The following is a 19,107-nucleotide window of genomic DNA, read 5'->3' as shown; positions in this document are numbered from 1 at the left end:
CTAAATGTAAGACCGGACACTATAAAACTCTTAGAGGAAAATATAGGAAGAACACTCTTTGACATAAATCACAGCAAGATATTTTTGGATCCACCTCCTAGAGTAATGGAAATAAAAACAAAAATAAACAAATGGGACCTAATGAAACTTCAAAGCTTTTGCACAGCAAAGGAAACCGTAAACAAGACGAAAAGACAGCCCTCAGAATGGGAGAAAATATTTGCAATCGAATCAATGGACAAAGGATTAATCTTCAAAATATATAAACAGCTCATGCAGCTCAATATTAAAAAAACAAACAACCCAATCCAAAAATGGGCAGAAGACCTAAATAGACATTTCTCCAAAGAAGACAGCACATGAAAAGCTGCTCAACATCACTAATTATTAGAGAAATGCAAATCAAAACTACAGTGAGGGGCTTCCCTGGTGGCGCAGTGGTTGAGAGTCCACCTGCTGATGCAGGGGACACGGGTTCGTGCCCCGGTCCAGGAGGATCCCACGTGCCACAGAGCGGCTGGGCCCATGAGCCATGGCCGCTGAGCCTGCGTGTCCAGAGCCTGTGCTCCGCAACGGGAGAGGCCACAGCAGTCAGAGGCCCACGTACCAAAAAAAAAAAAAAAAAAAAAAAAAATCAATAGTGAGGTAGGCTTCCCTGGTGGTGCAATGGTTAAGAATCCACCTGCCAATGCAGGGGACATGGGTTCGAGCCCTAGTCTGGGAAGATTCCACATGCTACGGAGCAACTAAGCCCAGGCGCCACAACTCCTGAGCCTGCACTCTAGAGCCCGCGAGCCACAACTACTGAAGGCCACACGCCTAGAGCCTGTGCTCCGCAACAAGAGAAGTCACCACAGTGAGAAGCCCGTGCATGGCAACAGAGTAGCCCCCGCTCGCAGCAACTAGAGAAAACCCACGCACAGCAACAAAGACCCAAAGCAGCCAAAAATAAATTAAATAAATAAATAAATTTATAAAAAACAAACAAACAAAACTACAATGAGGTATCACCTCACACCAGTTGGAACGGGCATCATCAGAAAATCTACAAACAACAAATGCTGGAGAGGGTGTGGAGAAAAGGGAACCATCTTGCACTGTTGGTGGGAATGTAAATTGATACAGCCACTATGAAGAACAGTATGGAGGTTCCTTAAAAAACTAAAAATAGAATGACCATATGACCCAGCAATCCCACTACTGGGCATATACCCAGAGAAAACCATAATTCAAAAAGACACATGCACCCCAATGTTTATTGCAGCACTGTTTACAATAGCCAGGTCGTGGAAGCAACCTAAATGCCCACTGACGGACGAATGGATAAAGATGATGTGGTACATATATACAAGGGAATATTACTCAGCCATAAAAAGGAACGAAATTGGGTCATTTGTTGCGACGTGGTTGGATCTAGAGACCGTCATACAGAGTGAAGTAAGTCAGAAAGAGAAAAACAAATATCGTATATTAGCACATATATGTGGAACCTAGAAAAATGGTACAGGTGAATTGGCTTGCAAGGCAGAAATTGAGACACAGATGTAGAGAACAAACATATGGACACCAAGGGGGGAAAGTGGTGGGGGTGGGGGTGGGGGTGTGATGAATTGGGCGATTGGGATTGACATGTATACACTGATGTGTATAAAATGGATAACTAATAAGAACCTGCTGTATAAAAATATAAATAAAATTTAAAAATTTTTTTAAAAATGAAATAGATAACCCACCAGGACCTACTGTATAGCACAGGGAACTCTGCTCAGTATTCTGTAATAACCTAAATGGGAAAAGAATTTGAAAAAGAATAGATGCATGTGTATGTATAACTGAATCACTTTGCTGTAAACCTGAAACTAACACAACATTGTTAATCAACTATACTCCAAAATAAAATTTAAAAAGAGAAAAACAGCTACACGAACAGCTAAAGAAAACCTTCCTGAGAAAGCTTTTGCGAATATAATGGAATAAATAGACCTAAATACAGAAAAAAATTCTTTTGACAAGAAATGTCCAGTTTTTTATATTGTCCAGATTTTTTATTTAACCAATCTTTCTTCAGAGAAAAATGCCATTAATTAATTTTGATGTGCATAAGAATCTCCTGGAAAAACGTATTTCTAGGCCCCATCTAGTGATATTCTTGATTAGTAGATCTTGAATGCAGCCTAGTTTTTAAAAAGTTGTATCTTTACCAGTCTCACCAAGGAATTTTGATGCCAGTGGTGAGTTACGCTTTGGGAAATATTATTATAAACATAGGTCAGAAACACCTCAGTTCAGCATCTTTTCATATGCCAGTTGGACATCTGTGTCTTCTTTGAAAAAATGTCTATTCAGCTTCTCTGCTCATTTTTTAATCAGTTTTTTTGTTGTTGTTGAGTTATATGCGTTCTTTATATATTTTGGATATTAACCCCTTATTGAATATATGATTTGCAAATATCTTCTCACATTCAGTAGGTTGCATTTTCATTTTGTTGATGGTTTCCTTTGGTGTGCAGAAGCTTTTTAGTTTGATGTAGTCCCATTGATGTATTTTGCTTTTGTTTCCCTTGCCGGAGAAGATATATCTAGAAAGATATTGCTAAGACTGATGTCAAAAGAGTATACTGTCTAATACACAGTTGGTGGGAATGTAAATTGGTATAGCCACTTTGGAAAACAGTATGGCGATTCCTCAGAAAATTAAGAATAGGACTACCATAGGATCCAGTTATCCCATTTCTGAGTATTTAACCAAAGAATACAAAAATACTAGTTCAAAAAACTATATGCACCCTTATGTTCATTACAGCATTATTTTACAGTAGCCAAGCTATAGAAATAACTTAAGTGCCCATCAGTGGATTAATGGATAAAGAAGATGTGGCATAGCATATATATATATACAATGGAATACTACTCAGCCATAAAATAAAAAGGTGAAGTCTTGCCATTTGTGATAACATGGATGGACCTTGAGGGTATATGGTAAGTGAAATAAGTCAGAGAAAGACAAATACAACATGATTTCACTCGTATGTGGAATATAAAAAACAGAGAAACAAAAAACCAGAATAAATGAACTAAACAAAACAAATATGTAGATACAGAGAACAGAGTAGTGGTTACCAGAAGGGAGGGGACAGAGGGAGGGCAAAATGGATAAAGGGAATCAACTGTATGGTGACAGATGGAAACTAAATTTTTGGTGGTAAGCACACTGTAGTGTATACAGAAGTGGAAGTATAAGGTTGTACACATGAAACATATAATTTTATAAACCAATATTACCTCAAAATAAAGAGAAAAAAAAAACACCTGGGTTCAAGTCCTGACTCTGCTCCTTATTGTGTACCCTTGTATAATTAAATAATTTGTTTGTGCTTCAGTTTCCATACCAATAAAATGGAGATAATATTTACCACAGAGAGTTGTTTTTTTGTTGTTGTTCTTTTAATTTATTTACTTTTATTTATTTATTTTTGGCTGTGTTGGGTCTTCGTTGCTACGCGTGGGCTTTCTCTAGTTACGGTGAGCAGGGGCTACTCTTCGTTGCAGTTTGCGGGCTTCTCATTGCAGTGGCTTCTCTTGTTGCGGAGCATGGGCTCTAGGCGTGCCGGCTTCAGTAGTTGTGGCTTGTGGACTCTATAGTTGTGGCTCGCGGGCTCTGGAGCACAGGCTCAGTAGTTGTGGTGCACGGGCTTAGTTGCTCCGCGGCATGTGGGGACTTCCCGGACCAGAGTTTGAACCCGTGTCCCCTGCATTGGCAGGCGGATTCTTAACCACTGCACCACCAGGGAAGTCCCCAGAGAGTTGTTTAAAAGATTAAACAGGATACAGCTTGTAAAGTAATAAATACAATGCCTTGTATTTGGAAAGAGCTCAAAAAATGTTAGCAATATATTTCATTTTTATAATCCAGCTATCATCATCCAAAATAATTTAGATTAATAGAGTTAGGTAAGTAGAGGTTCAGTGATGGATTAACCTTTTTCTGTATAAGACATTTTTTTAACATCTTTATTGGAGTATAATTGCTTTACAATGGTGTGTTAGTTTCTGCTTTATAACAAAGTGAATCAGCTATACATATATCCCCACATCTCCTCCCTCTGTGTCTCCCTCCCACCCTCCCTATCCCACCCCTCTAGGTGGTCACAAAGCACCCACCTGATCTCCCTGTGCTATGCAGCTGCTTCCCACTAGTTATCTATTTTACATTTGGTAGTATATATATAATATTGTGAGAATGAAGAAAAACTTGTTCATTAAACTTATTGTGGTAATCGTTTCATTATGTAGGAAGGTCAAATCATTATGCTGTACACCTTATACTTAAATAGTGCTGCATGTCAGTTATATCTCAATAAAATTGAAAGAAAAAATAAATTTTATAAAAACAAAATCTTGAGGATTTTATCCCTGTTATGTACATGCAGCTCTCAGGTTTCTTGAGATTTTATAAAAATACAGTCTCTTATGGGTAGTGATTTTCAGATAAGTTTTTAGTAATGGAATTAATTAAGAGTTCACTTGTGGCCTTTGAGAGTATAGTGTTAGTAGAGGAGTAAGGCAGAAATCTGAATATTTGAATTTAATTTCAGGATGGAGGAAGTGGAGATTGATCTAGACCATTATTTTGAGCAATGGTTTGTAAAAGAGAGAATATTCATTAAGTAAAAGGAGAGTTAAAAGCATCAGGGGCCCAGCAAAATCATATATGTACTTGTAATATTGACCTTCAGTAGTGCTGTAAGTTTTCTCTAGCACTCACAGCTTGGGCCAGGAATGAAGAAAACAAATAGGTAGGAAATCCAGGATTACGTATTAGACACCCATGTGTGTGGCAGAAGGTTAAGGGACTGAGAAAATTTTCTTTTTCTTCAAGTTTTTTCCAGCTTAATTGAAGTATAATTGGCAAATAGAATATATATATTTAAAGTGTATAACGTGATGATTTGATATATGTATACATTGTGAAATAATTATGACAGTAAGGTTGATTAACATATTTACCATCTCACATAGTTACCTTGTTTTCTTGGTGGTGAGAATGCTTAAGATTACTCTTATCAATTTGAAGTATACAATATAGTATTTTTAACTATAGCTACCATGCTGTACATGAGATCCCCAGAACTTATTCATCTTATAAATGAAGACTTGTACACTTTGACCCCACCCAGCTTTCTCAGTGATGTAACAAACATGAACTATGAAGTCTATGATTAGAAGGACGTAAAAGAAAGAAAAAAATAAAAGATGAGCATATTTCACTTGGATCTAGGAATGGATGTTTAATGGACTAGGTCTTTTTTATTTTATTCATTGATCCATCAAATAATATCTACCATACTACAGACACCATGCTAGGTAACTTGGTTTACAACGTAAACAGGTAGAGCCTGTCCTTGCCTTCATGGAACTTACAGTCTGGTGAGGAAGACAGATGCCAAACAATTGGAAGTTACAGAAAGGGGGAAATCAGGATCTTTAAAGACCATGATGGCTTTTAGACGTTTCTCCTCTTCTCTCACTACACCCACAGTGCCTGCACAGTTAATACAGTAGGCACCATGAGTCGCATGCTAGGGAATCTTGAAGACATTAGTGGGCTCCTTTCCTATCTCCTTTGCCTCCCTTCTTCCACATCTAGAATGGCATAGCAACAGCTGACTTAATGCTTGCTAACCACCTGTATCAGCAATTTTTAGTCAGACCCACCAATTTAACGATAGTTTCTCCTTATTCTTTTAGTTCTCCCCTCAGAATATATCTGAGGAACTTTATGGAGAAAAGGAAAATGATGAAGCTAAATTTGAAGGTAAGAATGGAAAATAATTGAAAGCAGTCAAGATGGGAAAAAAACAATTGGAGCAGAATGATAGTTTTGAAAGTTACATTACATATGACTTGCTTGAAACTGAAGAAATTTCTGTGGAAGAAATTTAAAGTATAATTAATGGATACATCCCTCAATGGATTTTATGTGGTCAAAGCATCTAATTTCAGTTGTTCTTCAGAATACTAAGACTTCCTCTTTGGGGAAAATGAGAGAACTCTGAATTTCACAGTGAGACTTTTCTAGGCAAATTGGAAAAGGCACCGAAAACCCTGAATTTTTGGCATGTGGCTTTCTCAAGAGAAAAAGAGATATTCATAGTGAACATACCATAAGTATCTGCCCTGACGTAAAGCAGTCTGGCAAAGACATGTCAAAACGTGAACAACTTTCTGTTGTGCGGGAGCAACTGGATCATAGTTTCTTTTTAAAAGTATCTTAGAGGACTAACCCAGACACTTTAAAAATACCCATTGGTAAAAAAAAGATGATGCTGGACTTTTACTCTACTGACAAACAAAAAAAGATTCATTCAAGGAGGACCAAGATTTCAGATTTCTCAAGTTGTACTACAGTGGTCTTTGGCCATAACATAGGATGTGATCAAATCTTATAAGGATGCCATGAAGCTGGCAGCAGTCACTAGATATCGGGATGCAGTACCCATCAACATCTGCGTAGCTTGCAATGGTCATTATAAGATGAAGGATTTGAGCCAATTTAGTCCAGCCAGAGGTAAATCTGTTTAAGAAAGGAGTAGTGTTCTATAAAATCTGAATGGCACCTACTGATGACACTTTCACTCACCAACTTGAAAGAGGGAGCAACAATAACTTGGAAATTTTGTAACAAATGTATTCTGCAGGCAGGAATAAAAGATTGTTGGTTTTCAGAAATAAGTAAATTAGTGAAGGGACATCGAGATGATATTAAAGCAAACAGTGATGCTGTCTTAAGGCAACAAAGTACAGTTTGAACCATCCACTGAAAATATAGAAAATGCTATTAGCAGCAATAAAAATCCAGTCTCCAGCACAAATGGGATTAAATATAAAAATTGCCATTTTGTCTAGGATGAAGACAGTGGCAACCATTCTTCTCCCAAAAGCTGCTCAGCAAGTAGTTTATCTCCAAAGATTATGAAGCCTTGTCCACTGAGTCAGAAGATGTAGAAATGGAGAACACACTTCCTGAATTTCTCAAAATTTAACAGTTGGATGACAGTTTTAAAACCATTCTGTGAATTTGCTTGTAACCGAGATGGGAAAAGGAGTTGATTTCACCTAGGAAGAAGTAAAAGGAGGAGGAGGAGGAAAGGAAAGGAAATTAAAATAAAAATTACAAGAGTGATGGAGTGTCCACTACTCTACTTGGTCCTGCAGTGGAGGCAAGTTTCCCTGCAAAAGTAGCTTAGGCATGTGAAGAATATCTTGATAGTCAGAGAATTGATACTCAGTCCAAAAACTCCAAGGTTACAAACAGTTTGCTTAGCTGCTGGATAACTATCTTAACTTGGGAGAGAGATTTACTAATAGGATTGTTGGGGATGCTACATAGCACAGCTCCTGGGGGCACCATTCACATCTTACTCTATCTGAACAGAGCTCCTTTGAGTCATTCAAGATGGCAATCCTGCAGGACTCAACGCTTCTCACACAATTCCCTCAGGGTAGACAGGGAACAGCATCAGTTCCTTAAGGTATGATAAGACAGTGTGGAGAGGCTCTGCCCCTCCAATCCTCCCAGGAAAGGGATGCAAGGAAAAAAGCCCCTAGGACTCCTCCTCATAGCAGAGTAGCTTAATTGCCTCAGCTTTGCACTTCTGAAGCACTTAGTAGGCTTACGTATAATATAGGGGAAGCTGGAGGTTCCCAGCCCTGGGTGGGAGTCACTTAAGTCGTCTTGCTCCTTCAGGCTTTTGGAACTCAATTGGAGGAGCTGGAATCCTTTTATGATACTCTGTCACAAACTGAGGTTCCAGTGGTGAGCAGTTGAGGCCTCAGACAGATAGATGACTTCTAATTTAAAATGCATAATAATAAAGGAAAATTTTTAAAGAAAGAATATGACCTGTAATTCCACTATCCTCACATAATTTTTAGCTTTTGCATAATGCTTTCTCTCCATTCCTTGTTGTATACTTATATATTTTACTTAGTTGAAACATACTGTTCAGGGACTTCCCTGGTGGCACAGTGGTTAAGAATCCACCTTCCAATGCAGGGGACATGGGTTCAAACCCTCGGCCAGGAAGATCCCACATGCCACACAGCAACTAAGCCCGTGCACCACAACTACTGAGCCTGCGCTCTAGAGCCTGCGAGCCACAACTACTGAGCCCTCATGCCACAACTACTGAAGCCTGCGCCCCTAGAGCCCGTGCTTCGCAACAAGAGAAGCCACTGCAATGAGAAGCCCGCGCACCGTAACGAAGAGCAGCCCCCGCTCGCCACAACTAGAGAAAGCCCATGTGCAGCAACAAAGACCCAATGCAGCAAAAAATTAATTAATTAAAAAAAGAAAAACATACTGTTCATATTCATTGTGTATGTACATTTAACATCACATTTGTCTTATTTTTTAATAGCACACAAATGTTAATGGATAACACTGATGTGATTTTGAAAAGCATTTAAAGAGAATATCTAGTTTCTCTCATAAAATCGGTAGTATAGATTTGTGCTCTCCGAAACAGTAGTCACTAGCCAGCCACACATGGCTAATGAGCATTTGAAATGTGACTATTCTGAAATGAGCTGTGCTATGCGTGTAAAGTATACACTGAATTTTGAAAAAAAAAAGTAAGTATAAAATATCTCGAATAATTTTTATACTGATTACATGTTGAAATGGTAATACTTTGGATATATTGAGTTAAATATATCATTAAAATTAAGTTCACCTATTTCTTTTTACTTCTTTTAATGTGGCTACTAGAAAAATTTTAATTACATATGTGGCTTGCATTATATTTTTGTTAGACTGCACTGGTATAGATAATCATACATATAGATTATCTCATATCATTATCTATGAGATCTTAAAATCGAAAAAGAAACTAAAATTGCAGCCATAAGGAAATGGTTAAATCATCTTTGGTGTATTCGCTAGGTACAATATTGTGCAGCTTTTAAAATTATAGACACATGAATATGTGTGTGTTTGTGTGTGTGTAATGTTATATTAAGGCAAGAAAGTGTGGTATAAAGTTATAAAAATATTTTTAAAACCTAAGATTTTTCCAGAATGCTAATATGCTAACTAGAGATATGTTTAGAAGGAAGGTAGGATTACAAAGTGAAGTTTTCATTGTTTTCAAATTTAAAAGAGTGCCTTTGTGTCTTTGTCACATTGAGATATATTAAAGCTAAAAAACTTGGTTTTTTATTAAAGAAGATCACTGGGTGACACTGATTCATAGGCTTAGATCTAGGTAAATAAGGAGATGGTGATGTATTAGTTTTCTCAAAGTGGTATGGGGGAGAAAGGACAAGCCAGCTATATCTTCTCTCCCACTGCAAAGTGGGAATGAGAAAGTGAAACACCAAAGGACAGGATGGTTGGTAAAATATACTGTTTGTAAAGGAATGAAAGCATGAAGGAGAAGCATTTACATCTTTTACCACTTTGAAAAATATAAAGAAAAGGATTAGAAAACTGAATCAAAGATGCTTTCAAAAGAATTAAAGCTCTGAAAGTGCCTGATCTTGCTGAATATTTTTTTCTTCATTCATAGATTCATGGTGTTGCTATCTAAAGTTGAGAAATCATCAGACGAATTCATGGAAATAATGCAAAATTTAAGTAATATACAGGTTTGCTTTTTTTGGCATATAATTTTTCATATTCTGTTACCCTATTTGAAAAAGAATAGGAGAATCCAATCCCAGAAAGAACTTACAGGGGATACGTTCGATTTACTTTTCATGGGAACTTCTTTTCATATATGAACATTAATTAACCATAATATTTTAGTAATATCTGGCTTCTTCACATTTAAAAGTAAATTTATTAATTATATTTAGTCTTTTTTAGTTAATGAATTGTTTTTATTCAGGTATTTTAAGGCTTGCAATAGTTAACCTAACAGAAAAAGTTAAATTTCATTATCATAGAGTTTAAGTTTTTCATATGAAGGAAGCAGTATACTGTATTTTCACTAGACTTGTCAGTAGTATTATATTTGTAGAGAACTTAACTCATTTAAGATGACTTTCTTTTAGGCTTTGGAGGACAGTAGAGAGCTTGAAAATCTCATTGGTATCTCCCATACATCAGGTGTCTTAAAAAGAGAAATGCAGAAAACAAAAGACCTACGTAAGAGAAATTTATGAGTTTTTGATCGTGTCTCTCTATTGTTTGCAAACTTAGAACAGGAAGCCACATATCTTTTGCCAGGATATGTTATTTCAGGGATTCTTCTTGAATGTGAAGGGAAAGAATGTACCTTGGAAACTGGTATTAGGCTTTTTTTTAATGCAGTTCTCATTCTTTACAAAAGATAAAAGGTATTGCATTTTATACTTGATATTTATAAGTATGTATTGCTTGAAATTATTTCTTATGAAGTTGTTTCTTCCAAAATGAGAAATTATTTAATATTCTGTATTAATTTTTAATGAGATTTTTTTTCCTTTAGTGACAAAAGTAACAAAACAAAAACTATTTGAAAAGAAGAATTCAGGACTTCCCAACAAAGGTGAGAGTTGTGTTTTAATTTATTACATAAAGAGATCCTTTCATCTCATTTTACCATTTCAACCAATTATCATGGGCCCTTTTTTTAAAAGACCACGAATCTAATTTGAAAAACATTATATTGCATTTAGCAAAAGACCGTGTCTGGTAAGATCAGCTTCCCTGATGACTGAACTTTTGAAATACAATTTCTGGTTCAAGAGTTAAATTTTTTCTTCTATTAAAAGTTCTTTTTGAGAATACAGACAAATGGGGCAACAATGCATTAATATATGGCAACTTTTAATGGTGAATTAGAAAGATCCACAAAACAAAAAAAGTTACTTTGTAACCGGTGTTTTGAAAACTTTCAGATTATTAATGACATTTGATCTACTGTGAACTCACACCTTGGGGCATTTCACAGTATGGGAAACTAAATCAGCAGATTTTAAGTTCTCATAACACATGCACATTCATACCTCAGTAAGCAAAATACTATAAAATATTAAAACCATTAGACCAACTTAAGAGGGATGATTTTAATATTACTGACATGAATGCCATTTGGCAATCTCTGCAGATAGAGGTAGCCCTGAAGTGGATAGCCATGTTTTAGTCTACCATTTTTGAGTACCAATGACTACCATTTGTTGAGGACTAATAATTACTGTGTTCCCAATACTAGAATCAGCAGATCATTACAACAACCCTGCAAGATAGCTGTTATTGTCATTATAGATAAGGAACAAAGACACAGAAAAATATTAAGTAACTTGCCCAAAGACACTGCTACTTAAGTGTCAGAGCAGGGATTCCAACTAAAGACCAGTCTTACTCAAAAAGTATGGTCTTTGCATTTTTCCATGTTGTCTCTTCCTAAAACAAATGAAATCATCCAGTCATCCCTGCTCTCAGATTCAAACATAAGGCATAACTGAAACTGGTTCAACCAATCTAGTATGTTAGTCTGTGTTTAGGATCTTTAACAAAGCCAGCGATGAGTTTGCTGTGGAAAGAGCTAGATTCCCTGCTGGTCAGTTCCAAAGGCCAACTGGGTCGTTAGCAGCCATGGAAAAACTCCTCCAAAACTCATGTGGGAAGGGAAGTGAGCAGGCTTCCTGAGCCATTCAGTTGGGCAGCTAACTCCCATTAGGGTCCATAGAATTTAAGAGCATGAAGGCAGCTCTTTCCTTAAAAAAGGCTTGAGATCTCTTCTGATGCTGTGTAACTGGATTATAATGTGTAACTGGTTTTCAGTGGTTTTAATCTCTACTAACTTGACAAGTTTTAGAGGATCATAATGGGAAATTGGAATATTTATTATTTCCCAACTAGAGGAAATCTTTCTTCTATATATTCTGTGGCAATGGTGTAATTTTTTTTAATCTGTAATTTCCTAGAACTAATTAGAATTAGGCTTTACATTAGGCTTGTGAGGAAGGGAAAATTGTAGAACAAATAGGTGAACTTCCTATTGTTTCCTTCCCTAAACATTGATTAAGACATTAAAGTTATTTCCACATGTTAAAACAGTCATCTCCTTTCAGTTATCCAGTACATACTGATTCTTTGTGTGTGTCTGCATGATCAGCCTTAAAACCATTTTCTAGTATTTTAGGCATTAAAACTGACTTGCCCATTACCAGGTGTTCCCTAAGAACTGAGTGTTCATGCATAGAGGAGATTGTATCACTAAATCATGTTTTAAAGTTTCTAATAAGCATTGATTATTTGTTGTGGTTTAAATGAAAACTGAGCTAAGATATATTAAATATATAATATTTATATAAATTATATAGAAATATATATATGAAAATATATGTCATTTTCCATTTCTGTTTCTTGGCAAGAGCTACATTAGCTCTTAATATTTACTGAGGTATTCAAATCTTCATTAGTGTATCGACTTATATTTTAAAGTAATATTGCCTGAAAAGTAGATTGAATTTTTTAATTTGAATTTGAGCTAAATATTTTTATGGAATACTTTTCCCTGTTCTTTTCTCTGGTTCCTAATATGTGTATTTTTTAATATTAGTGGGATTTTTTTTTTTTCGGTTAAAGGTGATGGACACCAAACACATGCATGTTATATGTAAATTTCTTTGCTAAGTTAACTTTCACCCCCTTCTATTCATACATTTATTATTTAAGAGGGCTTTGTTAGTTTTTTTGACAGTTCAAACTATTTGCTTTATATATTCCTTATTTGGGGATCTAGCCTTCATCTTTTTATAAAAATTTCTAATTTACTCTTTTCTTTTACTATGCTGTTACCCAGAATTATTTAAATTTTAAAATGTTTTGAGAATCTCCATAATATTAGAAACTATATAGTCACAAATTACATAATGTAAAAATCAGCCCTATGTTTTGGATTTGTTTTATTAGGTAATTATGAAAATGAAAATAAACAGATTACTTGTTTCACTATCAAAAGAATGTCCTTCAGGGCTTCCCTGGTGGCACAGTGGTTGAGAGTCCACCTGCTGATGCAGGGGACATGGGTTCATGCCCCGGTCCGGGAAGATCCCACATGCTGCGGAGCGGCTGGGCCCGTGAGCCATGGCCGCTGGGCCTGCGCGTCCGGAGCCTGTGCTCTGCGGGAGAGGCCACGGCAGTAAGAGGCCCACGTACTGCAAAAAAAAAAAAAAAGAATGTCCTTCAGATTTTTATCAAATTTTCCCAGAATAGTTAAAATACACAATAACAGAAGAATTCCAACATTTATGCTGTCATTGCACCTTTGAATTGGTCCTTTAGTTCTGTTTATTGTTTTTCATTTCAGTGCTTGTTTGTTTAGCATCAGTTGCAGTCTTTATTACAGGCAGAGAAGTATAATTGTAAAGATAAGACTCTAGTGTTTTAATTAAATAGACATCTGACACACATTCTAAGCCTTTATATAAACTATTCCAGGGAAATTTAAAACATACACAATAACATGAAAAGGTACACTGAGATTTTCATAGTTTTCAGAACTGGACCTTACACATTAGGGAATGCCTTGATAGAGCATATGAATAAAGAGGACCTCCTTTGCTAACTACAAATTTCTTAAACAAAGGAAGGCTTCTTTCTTTTTTCAGTTACTTAGGAAGTAAGCCTAACTTCACTTTCCTTAATAATATTGGCTTTATGACTATTAGAAAAATAATGAAATGAAAGGTTCTTTTTCTGTTATATTTGGATGTGAATTTTCAAAATTATTTTTAATTTGTTATGCTGAAGATTTAAAACATATGACCATTCAATGGGTTGATACAGATGGAATGTCACATTATCATCACATGGGAAGGCATGAAATTTATTTACTTTGCATAATCAACCCCTACATAAAACAACTTGATACAAATATTCCTGAGACAATAGATGGCATTATATTGTACTTGGTATTTTCATTTTTTCTGGAGATATTAGAAAATACCAGCATTGTTTGTCTGTGACTAGTACTTCCAGTAAACAAAATGTTTTTTAAAAGAATGTAAGCAAATTATAGAGCAGTTGCCAAGATATGAAATCTAGACACTTAAGATATGAAATCTAGACACTTAGCTTCAGTCCAAAACATATTTTATCTGTTTTGAGAATAATTGTGTAGGTTGAAGTATGCATAATTTAAATGAAATGTAACCATCTGAACTTTACATTGTTCAAAAAAGTTGATTGTTTCAGCTGTTTATAATACAAAATATTTCAGAATTTCTAGCTCTGGCCTTAAAAAGAAAAAAGCACAAACTATCATGTTCTGGCTTTCTTTAGCTGACTTACTGTCTTCTTGCATTGTAAAATTCATCTTGGTTATAGGATTTTGAAGTTTTCAAATTCTTGGACCACAGGACAAATTTTAAACTCCTGTTCTAAGACTATAAAATAGTTGGATATTGCCTTTTCATTCTAACCACCCACTGAAGTATTTTTTAGCTTAAAAATATGTTGTTCTTTCCCCCACTCAGTCTTGAAAAAGTATTCATCATAACAGCTAAATAATTTTACTCCTAGAAAACTTCTACGCTTTTTTTTTCTGTTATATCTTAACATCAAGCAATATCTTTTTTCAAACAAATACTCCAATATTAAAAGCACTGAGGTTTAGACATGATGAATTTTAGGAGAAACAACAAAAATTCCCCTATGCTTTAACATTCTTATGTTTATGTTAACATTCTTATGTTTATCTCCAGATAAACATTAGTTTATCTGGAGATAAAAAATAGAGATGTTAGTTTTGGTGACACAAATACACATTAATGTACAACTGTAGTCCTCAACTCTTTATAAGGATTCAGTTGTCACATATGCTGTATGTGGGTCATACCTTTTCCTATTAATAAATGTTCATGCTTTTGCTTTACACTATTCATCACTTTTAGAGCTACATTTCGACTGCTTACTTGAGATTCGTCTAGGATTTAAGGAAAAACAAACTGGTTTATTACTTTTCAAAGCCTTTTAAATAATTTCTTCCAAGATTTAGTTTTTTTTATACTTTACTAGAAGTACGATGCTTTTATCTTTTAAATAATTAGGTAAAAAATTTTAAACCATAGATTTTAACTCATTTAATAGCAATTATGTGTTTAAGAGGTGTAAATATAGTAAATAACTTGCTATCAGACATTACAAATATCCAGGTGCTCTGTATGTGCTGATGACAACAAAATTGAAACGAAAGACAGTAATAATTCTGACTGGTTTTCTCTGCAGAAGATATTGATTATTTGTGTGTGGTGAGAGATTTGGAAAATTCAATTAAAGGAGTTGTGCAAAGGTTTCATAAATTTTCCTTCTACAGCGTGTACACAGACATTGTTGCGTATTAAATCAATGCAGCACTTCACAATATATTTTCTTTGAAACATAAAAATAAATAACATTTAAACAGTTCTGCTTACTACAGAAACAAATTTTATTTTCTGTGAAGCATTTAGTCATGTGCTATCACTGACTCATACACATTTGCCAGCTGTAACAAATTTTATAGACATTTTCTCCAGAGACATATTTCATATACTATGAATTTTTAAATGAGCAAATGGTGAAGAAGGGATGTCAGCAATATAAAAATTGATCAGTTAAAAGATAAAAGCATAAGTAAAGAGATTTGTATGGTAGTCTTAATAGGTTTTATTAAATAAAAATACTATAAAAAGACAGTAATGAACAGACTGAAGACTAACTCTTCTTGAGGTGGAGAAAAATTATTCTGGCACATTTAGTAGGAATCGGTTTTATGTCACCTGACAGGTGAACATTTTTTTCCCATTTTAACTCTTAGAGTAGTCAGAGAAGCTCCTCAGTGTTAGATAAATTCTCTAAGTGGTTTTTGTATTTTAAACACATGTATATAATAATAAAGCAGATATTTATAGTGTTATATAGCTAATTATATAGTTAAAAGCAGGACTTGGGCAATCAGTACATATTAGGTGTTTTTCTTCCTCCAGCTCAGACCACACATAGGCAGAAAGTAGTCTTTTTCATTCACACTGTTCATACCATATGCTTCAGTCCTCTGGAATCTCTCTCTCTCTCAGGACGCCAGGCTTCTCTACTAATTCTCTCTCTGCCTGGATTGTACTTGCTTCCTTCTTTGTCTAGCAAACTCCTGCTCATGCCTTAAGGTCAGCCTTCAGTGTCACATCATTTGAAACTCTCCCCAGCTCACCTAGGTAAAAGGCTAAGTTGCTTCATCTTCTAGGCTTCTACAACACTTGTCTGAATGATTATAAATGTATCATGTGATAGTGTATTGTAATTGTCTGGTTACAGGGCTCTCTCTGGGCTTCTCCTTGGCAAACAAACAAAAGTCTTATCTCTATACTGTAGTCCCAGAGTTTAGTATAGAACCTGGATAGAAGGTCCATAATGCATATTCAGTGAATGAATAAAAACAAATGGCCACTCTAAGAATTTTTTAAAGGAATTACTTAGATATTTTCAAATACTTATAAATTGCTATTTCCTTACATGCCTCATTCATTTACTATTTTTTTTTTTTTTTTTTTTTTTTGCGGTACGCGGGCCTCTCACTGTTGTGGCCTGTCCCATTGCGGAGCACAGGCTCCGGACGCGCAGGCTCAGCGGCCATGGCTCACAGGCCCAGCCGCTCCGCAGCATGTGGGATCTTCCCAGACCGGGGCACGAACCCGTGTCCCCTGCATCGGCAGGCGGACTCTCAACCACTGCGCCACCAGGGAAGCCCCATTTACTATTTATTGAATGCCTACTAGGAGCCAGGCACTATTCTAGCACTGGGGATACACTAATAAGACAGACATAGTCCTGCCCTCAGGATTATAGAACCTAGCACAAAAGATGAATAATTATAATAAAACATAAGCACACATTATAATAATAAGTTTCTTGGTAGTTTTCATCCTAAATTTTTAAATGTATGTTCTGAAACAGAATCAGGCAAATCTGTAGGCTGTTGAAACAAGAATTTATAGCCCCAAAGCTGTTATTTATAATGTAAAATAAAACTTTATGTGTAGGTTCTTTAATTTCATTCTAAGCATTTATTCTGCATCATTACTATGACAACTTACTTTGCACTGTTTTCTGAAAAAAAGTCTTTTTTCTTTCATATAGAATTAATTATATGATCTTGATAGCTATGAATTCCTTAAAACCATTTTAAACCGAGGTACTGTTTCACCTTTATAATTAGGTTTAGCCTTGTTAGATTTCACTGTTTATTTTTCAGGTGGAAACATTTTAATTGTATTATCAAACTTGGTATTGTCTGTCTGTAAAGAAAATAGGGACATTAGTTGAAAGTGTATTTTATCTATTCTTATAAATAATAGGAAGGCAGTCTAACAAGATCTGTGAGTTAGAGGCTGTTGAAAGAGAACACTGTTCAGCTTACCAGGCTAGCTTTCAGAGAGGGCACATTTTTTAGTGAATATAAAGAGGGCCCTTAATTGAGTACCTTTAGCAAAAATAGCTAACTAAATAGTGAGAGGTAGGTTATAGTTTCTATAGGGCACATCTGACTGAACAAAGATATAACAAGTCAGTGAATTTGGAAATGTGCTGAATTAAGTAAATAATTACATATTAATTAGTTGTACCTTTCCTTCAAAACAATTCCTGTGGATTCAGCAATACAAGTAAAAATGATATATTTATAAATAGCTTACTATAACATATTAGCTAGAAGCATTGAGTCATGATGTAACATTAGTGTTTAGTGTACCTGCAAATGAAGGTTCACAGTAAAAACTAGCATTATCCCAGACTTAGTGGCATCAATACTAAGATTCTTAGAAGCTAACCAGATGTTGCCTGTTTTCTCTCAGAAAAAAATTAATGCAAGAAAAGAGTTCTATACTGAAAATACGTTTCTTTAGAAATGGTATCTCAAGTGATTAATATTATCTTCTTAACTAGATGTTTCTAAAATATTTGCAAAGCATCTTCTACAGAAAATTGTATCACTTTCACTCCTTAAAATGTTCATTCTGTATTATACAATAAATAATAGCTTATAATAATAGCTAACATTTATTGAGCACTTTCAATGTGCCGGACACTGTTATAAGCACTTTATATGCATCCCATTTAACCTTCACAACAACTTATGTGAAGTAGATAGTTAGTATCTTTATTTTACAGGTAAGGAAGCTGAGACACAGAGGTTAAGTACCTTGTACCAGAATCACTTAAGAGACAGAGCCAGTATACTAACCAGAGTAGTCTGGTGCCAGAGCCTGTGCTCTTGCCCACTACATTGTAGTAATCAGTGAATGTCAGGTTTCATGACTGCTCAAAGGTTTTAGATCCTATTAAGTTTTAAGTATACAATATATATACAAATACATACATTCATTCATTATAGGGTAAAATGTTTTATACAATTTCTGACCTATGGAAATCCAGCAGCAAACTATTAGATGGTTGTCATAAATACACAGTTATATACACACATAAATATTCACAGTCATACATTTGGCAAATGAATATACACATTTAATATATGACAGTCTCATTAATGAACTTTTGGGAAACTTAAGAGTACTGAGAATAGCTTTGTGTTCATGGATTCTAGTAAACATCTAGTAGGGATGTTTTTGAGTCTTTGAGTAGTACTTTCAAAAAACTTGAATTAAGGTTGACCTACTAGTCAACTTCCCTTTTAGTGGGAAGCAACAGAGAGAAATAACAGTGAAATGTACTTGACTACCTTTGAGACATTTCCTTGGGTTCTTTTGATCACGTTTTCTTCTCACCTTGGGTGCTTTCCTCATGATCTCATCCATTCCTTGACTTTAGTTCTCACCTTAGTGTATAAGTCACCCTCCTCCTGAGCTGTAAACAATCTCAACTCCCATACATTATTCCCCTAATATGCTGATTTCATCCCCCCCTCATATTATCCCTCATTTTATCTTTCTAGGGATTACATTCATCCAGTGATAAGGCTGAAAACCTTACAATTCTGTCTGATCCAGTTGTCCCCACATCCAAACTGCTGCCAAGTCATATCACTTCCCAAAACGTTTACTTCTTTCCATGTCCACTGCGCTGGTTTATTCCTTCATTACCTCTCATCCAGATTATCTGCATCCTCATTGTAACCTGCCTCT

General features: G+C 35.4%; 1 protein-coding gene across 1 annotated transcript in view; it reads left to right on the top strand.

Annotated features, from left to right (window-relative positions):
* The window catches only part of ITGB3BP (integrin subunit beta 3 binding protein), a 78,149-nt gene that overhangs the window by 53,307 nt on the left and 5,735 nt on the right, over positions 1-19,107 (top strand). Inside the window, exons 5-7 of the mRNA XM_032630815.1 lie at positions 9,570-9,648; positions 10,057-10,150; positions 10,473-10,532. Of these exons, the coding sequence (XP_032486706.1) occupies positions 9,570-9,648; positions 10,057-10,150; positions 10,473-10,532 (233 nt within the window). The remainder of the gene's footprint in view (positions 1-9,569; positions 9,649-10,056; positions 10,151-10,472; positions 10,533-19,107) is intronic.

This window comes from Phocoena sinus, chromosome 1 (genome assembly GCF_008692025.1).
Source record: "Phocoena sinus isolate mPhoSin1 chromosome 1, mPhoSin1.pri, whole genome shotgun sequence".
Lineage (NCBI taxonomy): Eukaryota > Metazoa > Chordata > Mammalia > Artiodactyla > Phocoenidae > Phocoena > Phocoena sinus.
Note: the sequence above shows the minus strand (reverse complement) of the source record. Positions and strands in the feature narration are given on the sequence as shown.